We start from the raw sequence: 12,522 nt of genomic DNA on the forward strand, positions 1-12,522 counted from the left end.
CATATTATTAAGCCATAGGGAGCATGGACCCTGGGAGAGTCCAGGGTGTACTAAACGCAGAAGCCTGACTCTCAAGGCCCCATGTCCTTTGCCTCCTCTAATGTTTACCTCTCAGCTACTAGCACCTCTTCCATTCTCTCTTAGCAGTACCACAACTTTGCAAAACCGCCCAGGGGGCACCATTCACATTGTATTGCCTCAGCGGTAGAGGCTTAAGGGTCAGGTCCTTCGCTGTTCTATATTCTTCACACTCCAGAGTTCCTAGGACAAAACACTCCTCTAACTGGTTAAGATGTGGTCCTTTAATGGGACTAAAATTTGAGTTCTATGCAACTACATTTTCCAAAATGTTCTGCAAAAGGACCAGGGGACCAGAGTATGGCCCTAGTGAAGCTAGTTACACCTTTTTGGTCATGCTGACACCAGGGTGTTTCTCTTCCCACCCTCCATCTCTTAATAATGAAAATCTCTCCCGAGTTACTAGCAAAACAAGTTTCTAGAGTCATATTCACAAGGGAAATTGAGTTTAGGCATTTGGATGAACTGGAGCATTGCCCCAGCTAAGCTGACCCAAGGAGGGGTGCCACAGAATCGATGACAATGCAGGAGGAAAAGGTCCTTATGTGGTATCTCTCATTTTCTCCTCACTGTCAGCTCCTACACTTTTATAATTTGGCAGGGATAAGCAGAAAGGGAAGGAAGTGCAACCGATTTTAAGGGTGTTTTTCTTAATAAAACAACAAAATAAAATAGCAGAAAGAAAACACTGCCATGACAAATACACATCAAATACTCAGTATGTTTCACCCTCCAGGATATAATAGCTTTCAGATTAACTAGAAACTGCTTGCAGCTTGGTAAAACTGCCTGTAAGAAAAGCCAGAATTATTCCTCTAGAATAATTGGTAATTTTTGCTCGTGTTCATAATAATAAATTTAACAGCTATATTTATTTCAAAATTATACCTGTTTGATTCTAAAAACTGTTTCAGTAATGCATATTTCCTTTTAAAAAAGTCAATCTGTAACTTTTTGATTGCTTATCGTATGTCAGTGATTGCACTAAAAACTGAGATATACTGAGAAATTGTATGATAAGTTTACCTGCCCTTAAGAAACATTTATATATTTTTACTGAGGATCCTTGAAGCAAGTGAGTACAAAAGAAAAATGTATCGTTCAACTGCTAGAATATAACAGCCCCTAACATTTACTGGGTACTTACTAATATATCAGACATTGTTCTAAATGATGTGCAAAATCATTTGCAAATTATTTAATTCTCACAACAACCCAGCAAGATGTCTCCTGGTATCGTCACCATTTTTCAGATAGGGAAACAGAGGCACAAGAAGTTAAATGATTTTCCCAAGATCGTTGGTTGAGCCAGCATTTGATTCCAGGCCACCTGTCTCCAGAACTTACACCCTTAAGCACTTTATTACACTACCTCTCATGAAGTAGTCATTAAGAGTTGGAATGTAAAGTAGCATTTGCTGCCTCTGAGGCTTTACACTGTCAATTTCCTATGGGGGATGGAGGAAGAGGGTAACTCGGTTCTTCCCCATTCTTCAGTTTGTCTCCTCAGAGAACTCTTAGCTCATCACCCTCCCGTAGGGAGTAGTCTCCAGGTCCCCACGCCTCCACAGGTCCCTTGCACCCATTTTTCCTCATTTACATTTCCTGCCTGGTTCAAGAAAGCTCCGAAGTTTGCAACATCTGGAGGCCAGTGACAGCACAGGAGGATCATAGAGGAGATAGAAAACACAAATACTATCACTTTAAGGAGAGGCCAAATTTTTCCAGGGCTGAAACTGAAACAGATAAGAACAAGATGCAGTAGTAATATATTAAGATAAAAATGAGTATATATGGAAGTTTAGGTTCTATGATATTATTTTTCCCAGTAAAAGTCAGCCATTGAGACAAAACAGGGCAATTGGAAACTGAGGGTTTAAGAAGAGTTTTTCTTTAGGAGATCTTAGCAGAAAGGCTTCTTGGGTATTGTCAGGAAGTGGTTTCTAGTCACAGCCAGGCCATTCTTAGCTCTGCTGTGGACACAGCCCTTACTTTGTTTTCTCAGCCTGATGCCTGGTATGTAATTGGTGCTCAATATTTTTCGTCTGAATTAATGATGAAAGACCAGACATATGAACTGCAAATTAACCTGCCCATTTAAGGAACCAAAGTGAAGTGACTGTATTTGATAATGACTTTACCTATTCAACAGAAATAGAATGGAAACTAATGTACCATTAAGCCAGAATTACATTAAACCTATTCAACTCTATAGAAGCCACTATAATCATGATTGCAGTAGGAACACCTGCAGATTTTCTTTAAGTGGATTATATATTTTGAGACTGTTATCTTTTTTAATTTATTTTGCATTTTAGAATCATTTATACAAGATTCAAGATAGTATCTCTTTTCTGTTCTTTACTATTCCATGGTGGTGGTGTCATTGGTCTCTATGCCAAATCCAGGTAGTATGAGAATCCTCTTTTCTTTCTCTTAACAGAAAGGTTGTGGGTACCATCTGGATCTATTGATGGTGGCCGTCATGCTGGGTGTGTGCTCCATCATGGGCCTGCCGTGGTTTGTGGCTGCCACTGTCCTCTCCATCACTCATGTCAACAGCCTAAAACTGGAATCAGAATGTTCCGCTCCGGGAGAACAACCCAAATTTCTCGGCATTCGGGAGCAAAGGGTTACTGGGCTGATGATTTTTATTCTTATGGGTTCATCAGTCTTTATGACCAGTATTCTGAAGGTAATGAAATCTGCCTTTATGAATTTGTGAGAAGGCAGAATACATGTATTATTGTTTAAGAAATTTCATTTGAATCTAAGCCATCAACTTGTAAATATTGTATGGCATGTGATGAAAGTGATGAATTTTTTTTTTACCATGTTTATATAGCTTCTTAACAAGGGAGATTATGTGCTAGATTTTAGAATCCTTAAATACATAAAAAATGTAATCTGGCAGAGTAAAATTTGATGTGGAAATTATTATTGTAATTTTGAAATGAAAATCAGGTTATGGGAAAGAGTCACTCATCTCTGACTGACCTGTGACCTGAGTTTACTGTAGGCCTACACAAAATAAAGTTTCTATTTTCTTGTCAGTGGACAGATATATTTGCAATTAATATTACTTAATATAAGGTAGAGGTGCAGAGATAAGCAATGTCATGGTCATGGCCACATATGCAGTTTTGTATTTTAAATGTTTCATAAAATTACTACATGAACATCATTATTATACTTATTTTTTTATGTTTCAAGTAGTTGAATCCTGAACTTTCTGAATGTATTTGGGTTTATTAAACCCCATCATAGTTTTACTAACAGCTATTTTTCTGTGTATAAAATTAATCTCAATTTATGAAATAAAGTATGTCTCACTTCTATCCTTAAAAAAATAAAATAAAATAAAATAGTTGAATCCATTTTAAAGAGGATTAAAGAGTAATTGTTTTGTCATATAATTTTGACAGGTATTTCAAAGTGTGTTAATTGTATTTTAAATTATAACTCATTTTAGTTGTCCATAATTTGAAAATTCTAATTGAATTATTTAATAATTTATACAAGTTTACCTTTATTTAATAATTTACACAATTTGCAAGAACTAATTTCTATGTTATATAAGTAATTACAGAGAAACAATGATGCTGAGGTATTCCAATAAAAAGAGAAAAATTGAACGATCCACATGTTTACAAGTACCTGGTGTGATGTAGGAACAATGTTTAAATGTTAACTCCATTCTTCACCTTTAATCTAAATATCTTACCATTGTGAAACAAAATTCAAATTTCCCTAAAGCAGCATGATAATAATAGTTAATATTTATTGTTTATTACATAGCATATGTGTTTTTTTGGTTTTGACCTATTAAATACTTATAACAGACCTATTATTAACCCTTTTTAGATATTGGGAAACTAAGGCACAGAGAGCTTAGGTCACTTACCTAAGGTTATGCAGCTAAAAAGTGCTTAGAGCTGGGATTTTAACCCATGTCTTCTGGCTCTGCCCTATACTGCTTCTAAAATATTTATTTATTTTTCTGTGTTTTTCTTTGGAAGTGCAGAATATATTGACCACGTTATATTTGAAAATAACTTGTGCCTTTTTTCTAATTGTTCTTTTACAGTTTATTCCTATGCCAGTGCTATATGGAGTGTTCCTTTACATGGGTGCTTCATCACTAAAAGGAATTCAGGTAAATTACAGAAATGCAAGCACATCTGTGATGACTTATCTTAAGGTCTGTTGATGCTAAGTCACGTGGTAGCTAAAAAAATGCCATTATCTGAGGAGCAGCTTTGAGACTACAATTAAATTTCTTCAAACTGGTTCATAATCTGAGGGTAGTTTTGTTTACTATGAGTATATTAAAACTGTAAAAGGTTTAGACTTTATAATCCTTTCAGAGAAAGATAGCAGTACATTTAAAAATATATCCAAATACTTTTGATCTTTGATACTGTGATCATGTATGTGGACATCTATCTATGAAAACAGAAAAAAAATTTTGCACAAAGATGTTCCTTGTAACACATATTATCAAAATATTGGAAACAACCCAATTATTCAACAGCAGTAAAATAATTAAGCTATCTAAGGTACATTAATTTAAAATTGATAAATATGATGACTATAAAAATAACAGTAAAAATGCTTATGACAAAGTGAAATGCAAAGTGAAAAAGTGGTAAAACGAGTTGTAGCTACGATAGGTTTATAAAACTGTGAGTGTGGGATTAAAAAGGAAGGTAGAGAAATAAAGACAATTTATTAAGGTAATAAGATCCTGGGTGATTTTTTTTCCTTTTATGTTTGTATTCCTGTTGTTATTACAATTATCTTTATAGAATTATTTTGTAAATTAATAAGGAAAACCTTATTAATTGTTTAAGTATTGATTAAATAAATATAGTTTTTGTATTAATCTCCCATTGCTACATTACAAATTGCTATGAAACGTAGTGGCTTAAAACAGTAAACATTTATTATCTCACAGTTTCTGTGAGTCATGAATTTGGGAACTTATTAGCTGGGTGATTCTGGCTCAAGATGTCTCATGTGGTTGCTATCAAGATGTGGACAAGAGCCGCAGTCATTTGAAGGCTTGAATAGGACTAGGTGTATGTCCAAGATGGCTTATCATATAGCTGAGGGCAAGAGACATTAGTTCCTCTCTTGCTATTGGTAGGAGGCCTCTCCGTCAGACACTTAAATGTCCTCACACTAGAGAAGCTACCTTCCATCCAAGTGAACAATACGAGAGAGAATGAGGGCAAAGTCACTGTGCCTAATGACAATCTCCAAAGTCACGCACGGTCACTTCCACTTTTTTTCTATTTGTTAGAAGCAAGTCATTGTGTCCAGTTTGCACGCACAGGGAGGGCAATTAGAGTCCATCTCTTGAAGAGAATAATACCAAAGAATTTGTGGACACATTTCAAAAGTACCACAAGATTATTCTAAATTTTTACAGAGGCTGTTGACAAATTATTCCTGCTTATGTTACCGTAGTGGGTTGAATACTGCCTCTTCCCCCCCATTCATATCTACCTGGAATCTCAGAATGTGACCTTATTTGGAAATAGAGTCTTTGCAGATGTAATTAGTTATGGATTTCAAAATGAGCTCACCCTGGATTTAGGGTGAACCCTAAATCCAATGACTGGGGTCCTTATAAGAAGAGGAGAGGACACAGAGAGACACAGGGAAGAAAGCCACATAAAGGTGGAGGTAGAGATTGGAATTTTGCCACCACAAGCCAAGGTACATCAGGAGCCAACAGAAGCTGGAAGAGACAGGGAAATTTTCTTCCCTACTGCCTTCAGAGGGAGCATGGCCCACCAACACTCTGATTTTGGAATTCTGGCCTCCACACTGTGAGAAAATAAATTTCTATTGTTTAAGCTACCAAATTGTAATTTGTCACAGCAGCACTAGGGTACTAACGCAGGTTTCGACTTAAATGTGCCTTTGAATAATCTTGTTTTATAACAACATTATTGTTCCAGAACACTTAAATTTTCTTGAAAAAGAGACTACTTTTGAGGATTATTTATCGTAAAGTATAGTTTGTTTTTGTTGGCTAAAAGACAATATAAATTACCACGTTTTCTTTGACAAGCCAGACTCACTGCCATTCAGAAGCCTACAGAGGAAAAGTCATCTGAATAAGTGCTATGAATTTGTCAAATTAACACTTTTTAAGTGGGGCGCAGGGTGCTGGATGGTGAACTGCGGTTCAACAACAGACCACAAGAGAAACTGAAATAGAGAAGTTTATCACTCACAGGTCTACACAGGAAGTACCTGGCCTTGAGGGGCCTCATGGGGAGGTCCAGACAAAGTGAAGACAGAGAGAGGGAGACAGGAACTGGGGCACATGCTTTTATTAGGGTCAGTGGGTGGAGTGCTTTGGGGTTCCTGGGCTAAGGCCGAATTGGACTCTTCAGATCAAAAGAGCAGGGTTTTGGTAAGCTTTGTGGGAGTCTTATCTAAGGGGTGTATAAGGAGAAGGCAGTGGGAGGCAGGGGAGGTTGCTGATCACAAAGGCCGTTGGAGAAGCTACATCAGGAACTTGTATCTATTTGCGACTCTGCAGGCAGCTCTCTAAGGCGTACACTTGCGTGAGGGGTTAGGGTAGTTTAAGGTCACCTCAGGCTGCTTGATCAAACGAAATGGAAGATGAGGCAGCAGCACTATGGAATAGCTGAGCTAAACTCTCAACACTGAGGGGCAGGCATCACAGGAGCTCTTTTCCTGAATAAACAACTAACCAGCTTCTGCCTTTGGGAGAAGGAAAACCTCTTCGGCCTTGGGATACTACTGGATGTCAGAACCGAGGCAAAACTTTAATATGAAGTTACTGTAAGATCACTGAACACCCAAAGTAGATAGCGTGACTCTGTTCATCCTGCCACTGGGTAAAATTAACTTGGGAGAAGGAGATGGTTGAGAAGTGTTATGAATTTAATTTTACTCAAACTACATTTAATTTGCTCAGCTGTAACTTCATGTATGAAAAGTATATTTTAAAAGAATTGGTTTGGTAAGGCAGATAGGGAAGAGTATTGAAAAGGTTTCGTTTATTTGTTTTGCTGGGTTTTGGGGGGGTTTTTTGCCTTTGGCAAAGGTTCCATGAGTACTAATTTCAACCGTAAGTGAAAAGTATTTATTATTAGGCCTTGGGCTCACATCAATACAGCAGCAGAAGTTTAAGAAACAAAGTAAAGGGGCTTCCATGGTGGCACAGTGGTTGAGAATCTGCCTGCCAATGCAGGGGACACGGGTTCGAGCCCTGGTCTGGGAAGATCCCACATGCCGCGGAGCGACTAGGCCCGTGAGCCACAACTACTGAGCCTGAGCGTCTGGAGCCTGTGCTCCGCAAGAAGAGAGGCCGCAATAGTGAGAGGCCCGCGCACCGCGATGAAGAGTGGCCCCCGCTCGCCGCAGCTAGAGAAAGCCCTCGCACAGAAACGAAGACCCAACACAACCATAAATGAATAAAATAAAATTTAAAAAAAAGAAACAAAGTAAAATCATTTTGATAGGCTGCAACAGGTTTTTCCCCCTAATTCCACTCACATGATTTTTTACCCATGAGGTTTGGAACTAAACAAGAATGTCAAATTTTGGAATTATTTGGGGTGTGAATCTTTCAAATGAAAATTGAGGAAAACATTATCAAAGGCCCATGAGAAAAGTATAATGAGTTCTAAATAGCACCAATGAAACAGCAAATAGGGTTTCACACTGAGAAACAGAGTTAGTGAAAATTTGAGTGAGCCCAAAACTCAGGGAGTTGAAATTCCTATTTGGTATTTTGTGGTTAACTGGATGGGGAAACGGGATACTGATATTAGGACAAGATCAAAGGCAAATGCAAAACTCGGAATACATTTATCATGATTATCATTACTTGAGTAATAATAATTAAAAATGTGCTGAATATCAACAGTTCAAGAAGCATGTTGATTTGTTACCCTGTTTGTTGGAGGGCTCTATATGTTACCTGTTTGGTAATATTAAGAAACTTATCTAGGCTTCTCACTGTGCAACATGGCAGAAAAAACAGATTAGTGTTCTCATGAATGCTGTTTCTGTACTCTGATATATAACCACATTTATATTCACTCCAGCACTTCAGGAATCCAAAGTAAAGCAAATGTGCCATTTAAGCAATAACAAGTGAAGCACTCACACGCTGAAGTACATTTATGCAATAACATAACTTCACAAATGGAGAAACTGTGGCTGGGAAAAATTAGTTCTATAGAAATTGAAACATTCGGTTATAACCCCAAGGATTTTACTTTATTTCTTCCCTATTGCCACCTCCACCGCGCAGAGTTTTATTTATTTAATGACATGTAATTTTAAGAGATATTTAGGAGGTAGAAATAAAAAGACCCAGTGAAATATTTGTGGACAATATAGAGAGGGATAAACCAGAAACTAATTCAGCACTTAGTACTCTGCATAGAAGGTTTTCAACAAATTTTTTGGAATGTATAAATGAATATGAATAAATAAATGAACAGTGGATGGGCTAAACTATGTATGATTCTGGTTTAGATGCCTGAGGGAAGGTCATGCTCCACTGTAAGACAGGGCACACAGAAGGAAAGATGGGTTTATGTTGAATTTGGGATATGAGGAGGTTTTGGTAAAACATGTTTTTTTTTTTTTTAACATCTTTATTGGACAAACATGATGTTTTGCCACTAACACTTACTTGACTTCATGGGCATTTGTTCCTTGGCATATTAGAGTAATTTTGGAATATTTGATGAGAATTGCTTACAATTTTCTTATATAAAGTAGCTAAGGACTAAATCTAATATTACTCTTAAAATGCATAGTAGATATTCCTGTAGAAATGGTATGATATAGAACTGACAGTGATTGAAACTGTCATTTTCCAAATCATCGCTTCTTGTTGGAAATATTGAAAACTGCAAAATTTGGCCTGAGAAAAATTAAACAAAATGATCCACATAAAATAAAGCTAACATGCGGTACAGTTTGTTAATAAGTAAAATGTGATTGAAGATCACATTTGATCAAGAAATTAAACGGAGGTAAAATTTGCTCTGAAAAATACTTTATTAACAATAATTCATCTAGGTTAAATCTTTATGGCCAAGAGGTTTGTATTTTTAGAAACAGCACCAAAACCTTGTTGGGGATCAAAGTGGCAAGGCCAAAACAGCAGAGTCAAACTAAGGAGGTCAAAACATCCTACTCAGCAGCTGGATATGGGTCTAGAGCTCAAGACAGACAGAACTGAAGTAGAGTTGAGGTCTGAGAGTCTTCAGCAAGTATGTGAAAGTTGAAACAATGGGTATGGATGAGCTATTCGGGAAAGAAGAGTCCAGGAAACCCTAGTGCTTAAGGGGCAAATAAAAGAAGAAATTGTAATGTGATGATGATAATGTTTTCTTTCAATGCTATACTCTCTGAGGGAGCAACATTTAGCATTGGCTTTAATGTTATTAAACTCTTTTAAATTATAACCTGTGTCCATATTCAAGAAAATGTGGGATATTATAAAACTGAAACTGTATTATTTCAGAGTGTACGCTTAACAATAGCACTGTCCTGATGTCAACTTAAGTATGATCTACTATACATTGGACCATATTATACATTTACTTGTCCTACTTCTATTGCTGTCTGTAAAAAGCAATTTAGTCTGTTTATCTTCTAGTTCTTCGATAGAATAAAGCTCTTCTGGATGCCTGCAAAACATCAACCAGATTTTATATATCTAAGGCATGTACCACTTCGAAAAGTCCATCTCTTCACAGTTATTCAGATGAGTTGCCTTGGCCTTTTGTGGATAATAAAAGTTTCAAGAGCTGCTATTGTCTTTCCCATGATGGTATGAAACTTCTAACTCAACTCTTTTTCTCCTCCTCTGATTTTCTGCTCTCATTGAAAATCCATGAACAAACTGGATCAATAGAATAATTTTGAACAATTTTTGGAAATCTTGGTATAAACTTTAGCCACTAAAACTAGTAACTAGGATTGGGTTTCAGATTATATATGAATTTCAGTGATTCATACTAGCTTCATCTCTATCATTCTGAATATTAGCAGTGGTTTGAATTAATTGAAGTTGGGTGGAAAATGTAAACTTTCAAAATTTAACTTTAAAGATATACTAGCAAATTTGAAAATGTAGGGGATTTTTAAAATTAAAATTTTTTAACATCTTTATTGGAGTATGTAAAATCAAATTTTATTAACTATTTTAAACCAGTTTCAAATACTTCAAAAGTAAAGTGAATTTGAATTACTATAACTAATTTAAAATATCATCAGCATAGGTAATAATGGTTTAATGTTCATTTAAAATAATGTAAACTATTAACTATGTGTATTTAAGGAAACAGCCAAATATATAGTTTTTTTTCATTGCTTCTTTAAATGACTCGTACAATGGGTAAAATGATAGCCATTATTCTGGAGATGTGGTAAGAAAAGGCAGTGAAGGAAGCAAAAGTACACTCAATATCTTTTATACACACATATCTTCAGATTTCACTTTAATGTCAGCCCTAATTGAAGTTGACTTGTTTGTACCAAAAAACAAACAAATCTAAACCTCCCATTTATATTTTTTCCCTGTTTTAAACTGTTTTATTATTTACTTCAGGTGTTAGCTCTGGTATTTGTAAGAAAGTTGATGGACTTTCTGTTTACCAAACGGGAGCTCAGCTGGTTGGATGATTTAATGCCTGAGAGTAAGAAAAAGAAACTAGAAGATGCTGAAAAAGAAGTAAGTCAGAGCAAAATCAGTATCTTATAAAGAAAAGAAAAAGGAACATTTGCACAGTAATAGCTCTTTGCAAAGCTAAATTTTTGTGTTTAGCTTTAGATAATGACTACTAACAAACACAGGTGGACTATTTTGGAAGATTGATGTTTAAAATCATCAAGCTGGAACTTGAACAGAGAGAGAACATATCTTGCATGAGTAAACCAAACCCTAATGAAATATGCAAATACTTTTTCCTTCACTATCCTTATAACTGCAAAGTTTATTTTTCTGATTCCTCCCTTCAGAATTCCAGAAACTTATTGATGCTTAACTGTTTCCAAATTATAGTCATGCAATGATTGCTTTTTGGTTGAATATGTGAGAAGAAAAAAAAAAAAGACATTATTACTGTTGGTATTTTCCTAGGGAACAAAGTTTTAATAAAAAGATTCTAATTCTAATTAAAAGATAAAATTAGTTATTCTTGAAATAGATGAAATGCTTAAGAGGAAAACACGTTGATCTGATTTGCTTTCAAAGTGCTTTAAGATTGAGTAAATGCTGTTAGAGAAACTTTGGGTGTTTAATTACTTTCACAGACTGCTGATTTATCCTATTCTGTTTCATATGTTAAAACAATTGGTTTTAAGTTTTATGACTTATTTAAATTCGTGTATAAGCCTGGGTCTATTTTGAAGACTAGTAATCATAATATTTTTAAAGTATGTAAAAACTACAAAGAGTAAAAATGAAAAAAATGACAAGTTCATCATTTAGCAGAATGATCAGGTCCATAGATTGTGAAATATAAGAATAAAATGTTCATGTAACTGGAAATGAATATGAAAGAAAATACTTGGTGAGACTTAACGCATTATTCTTTCCATTTTTTCTTCTCCTATACGGCAGTCAGTAAATGTATTCAGTTTCCTACCTGTGGTGTATTTTCTCAAACCATAGGTATATTCCTCTTTCCTTTGGGGAATTTGTTTGCAAACATTTCAATGGTCTTAGGTTTTACTTAGCCATTAGATGAGTCCAGATTAGGCCACAGAGCCTAATGGATTACAGATAAGTCTACATAATACATGACTGTCTGGCATTTCTTCACTTTTCCATGTTGTCCCATTACTGACAACGGATTCCGCATTTAGAGATCGATCATAATGATGTATCTTAATTCTATATGACTATTTCAATTTTCCCAAATGTTGTAGAAGTCATACTTAGTATCATACTTCTAGCAATACTTATATAATGTTAAAAATGTCATTATAAAATTATCATGTTTCTTTATTTTTGTAAGTTTGATATATTCTTAAGTATGAGAATTTTTTAAAAATAGTGCTTTAACTATTTTTCCAAGTTGATATATTCTCATTTAAGTATGAGAGTTTTTTTTAAATAGTGCTTTAACTAGGATATTTGGATAATTTCTGTTTCTTTTTAGGGCTTTAGTAAAGGTTTGCCCTCATCCTTAGGTGCTGTTCAAGAAGAATATGACAGAATTTGGTATAAAATAAATGAAAATAAATAGACACAAGAATATAGAAACACTAAAGCCTTAAAGTATCCATGCTTGACATAATTAAAATTTATTCAGGTTGAAAACAATTTCTAGGAAGGTTTAAATTCCAAGGAAGACAACTTTGAATACAAAACTCATTGACCACAAGCTTCCGCTTAGTCTTTCTGATAATGCGAATGTTAAGTATTCT

General features: G+C 35.4%; 1 protein-coding gene across 11 annotated transcripts in view; it reads left to right on the plus strand.

Annotated features, from left to right (window-relative positions):
* SLC4A10 (solute carrier family 4 member 10) overlaps positions 1-12,522 on the plus strand; it is a 475,347-nt gene that overhangs the window by 447,155 nt on the left and 15,670 nt on the right. For 10 of the 11 annotated variants that reach the window (XM_082464954.1, XM_082464953.1, XM_082464958.1 and 7 more), the window contains 4 exons: positions 2,522-2,773; positions 4,166-4,234; positions 9,746-9,919; positions 10,700-10,822. In XM_082464954.1, the coding sequence (XP_082321080.1) occupies positions 2,522-2,773; positions 4,166-4,234; positions 9,746-9,919; positions 10,700-10,822 (618 nt within the window). The remainder of the gene's footprint in view (positions 1-2,521; positions 2,774-4,165; positions 4,235-9,745; positions 9,920-10,699; positions 10,823-12,522) is intronic. The other variant, XM_082464949.1, reaches the window with a different exon arrangement.

Source organism: Balaenoptera physalus, assembly GCF_965194825.1.
Source record: "Balaenoptera physalus genome assembly, chromosome: 6".
In the NCBI taxonomy this organism is placed as follows: Eukaryota; Metazoa; Chordata; class Mammalia; order Artiodactyla; family Balaenopteridae; genus Balaenoptera; species Balaenoptera physalus.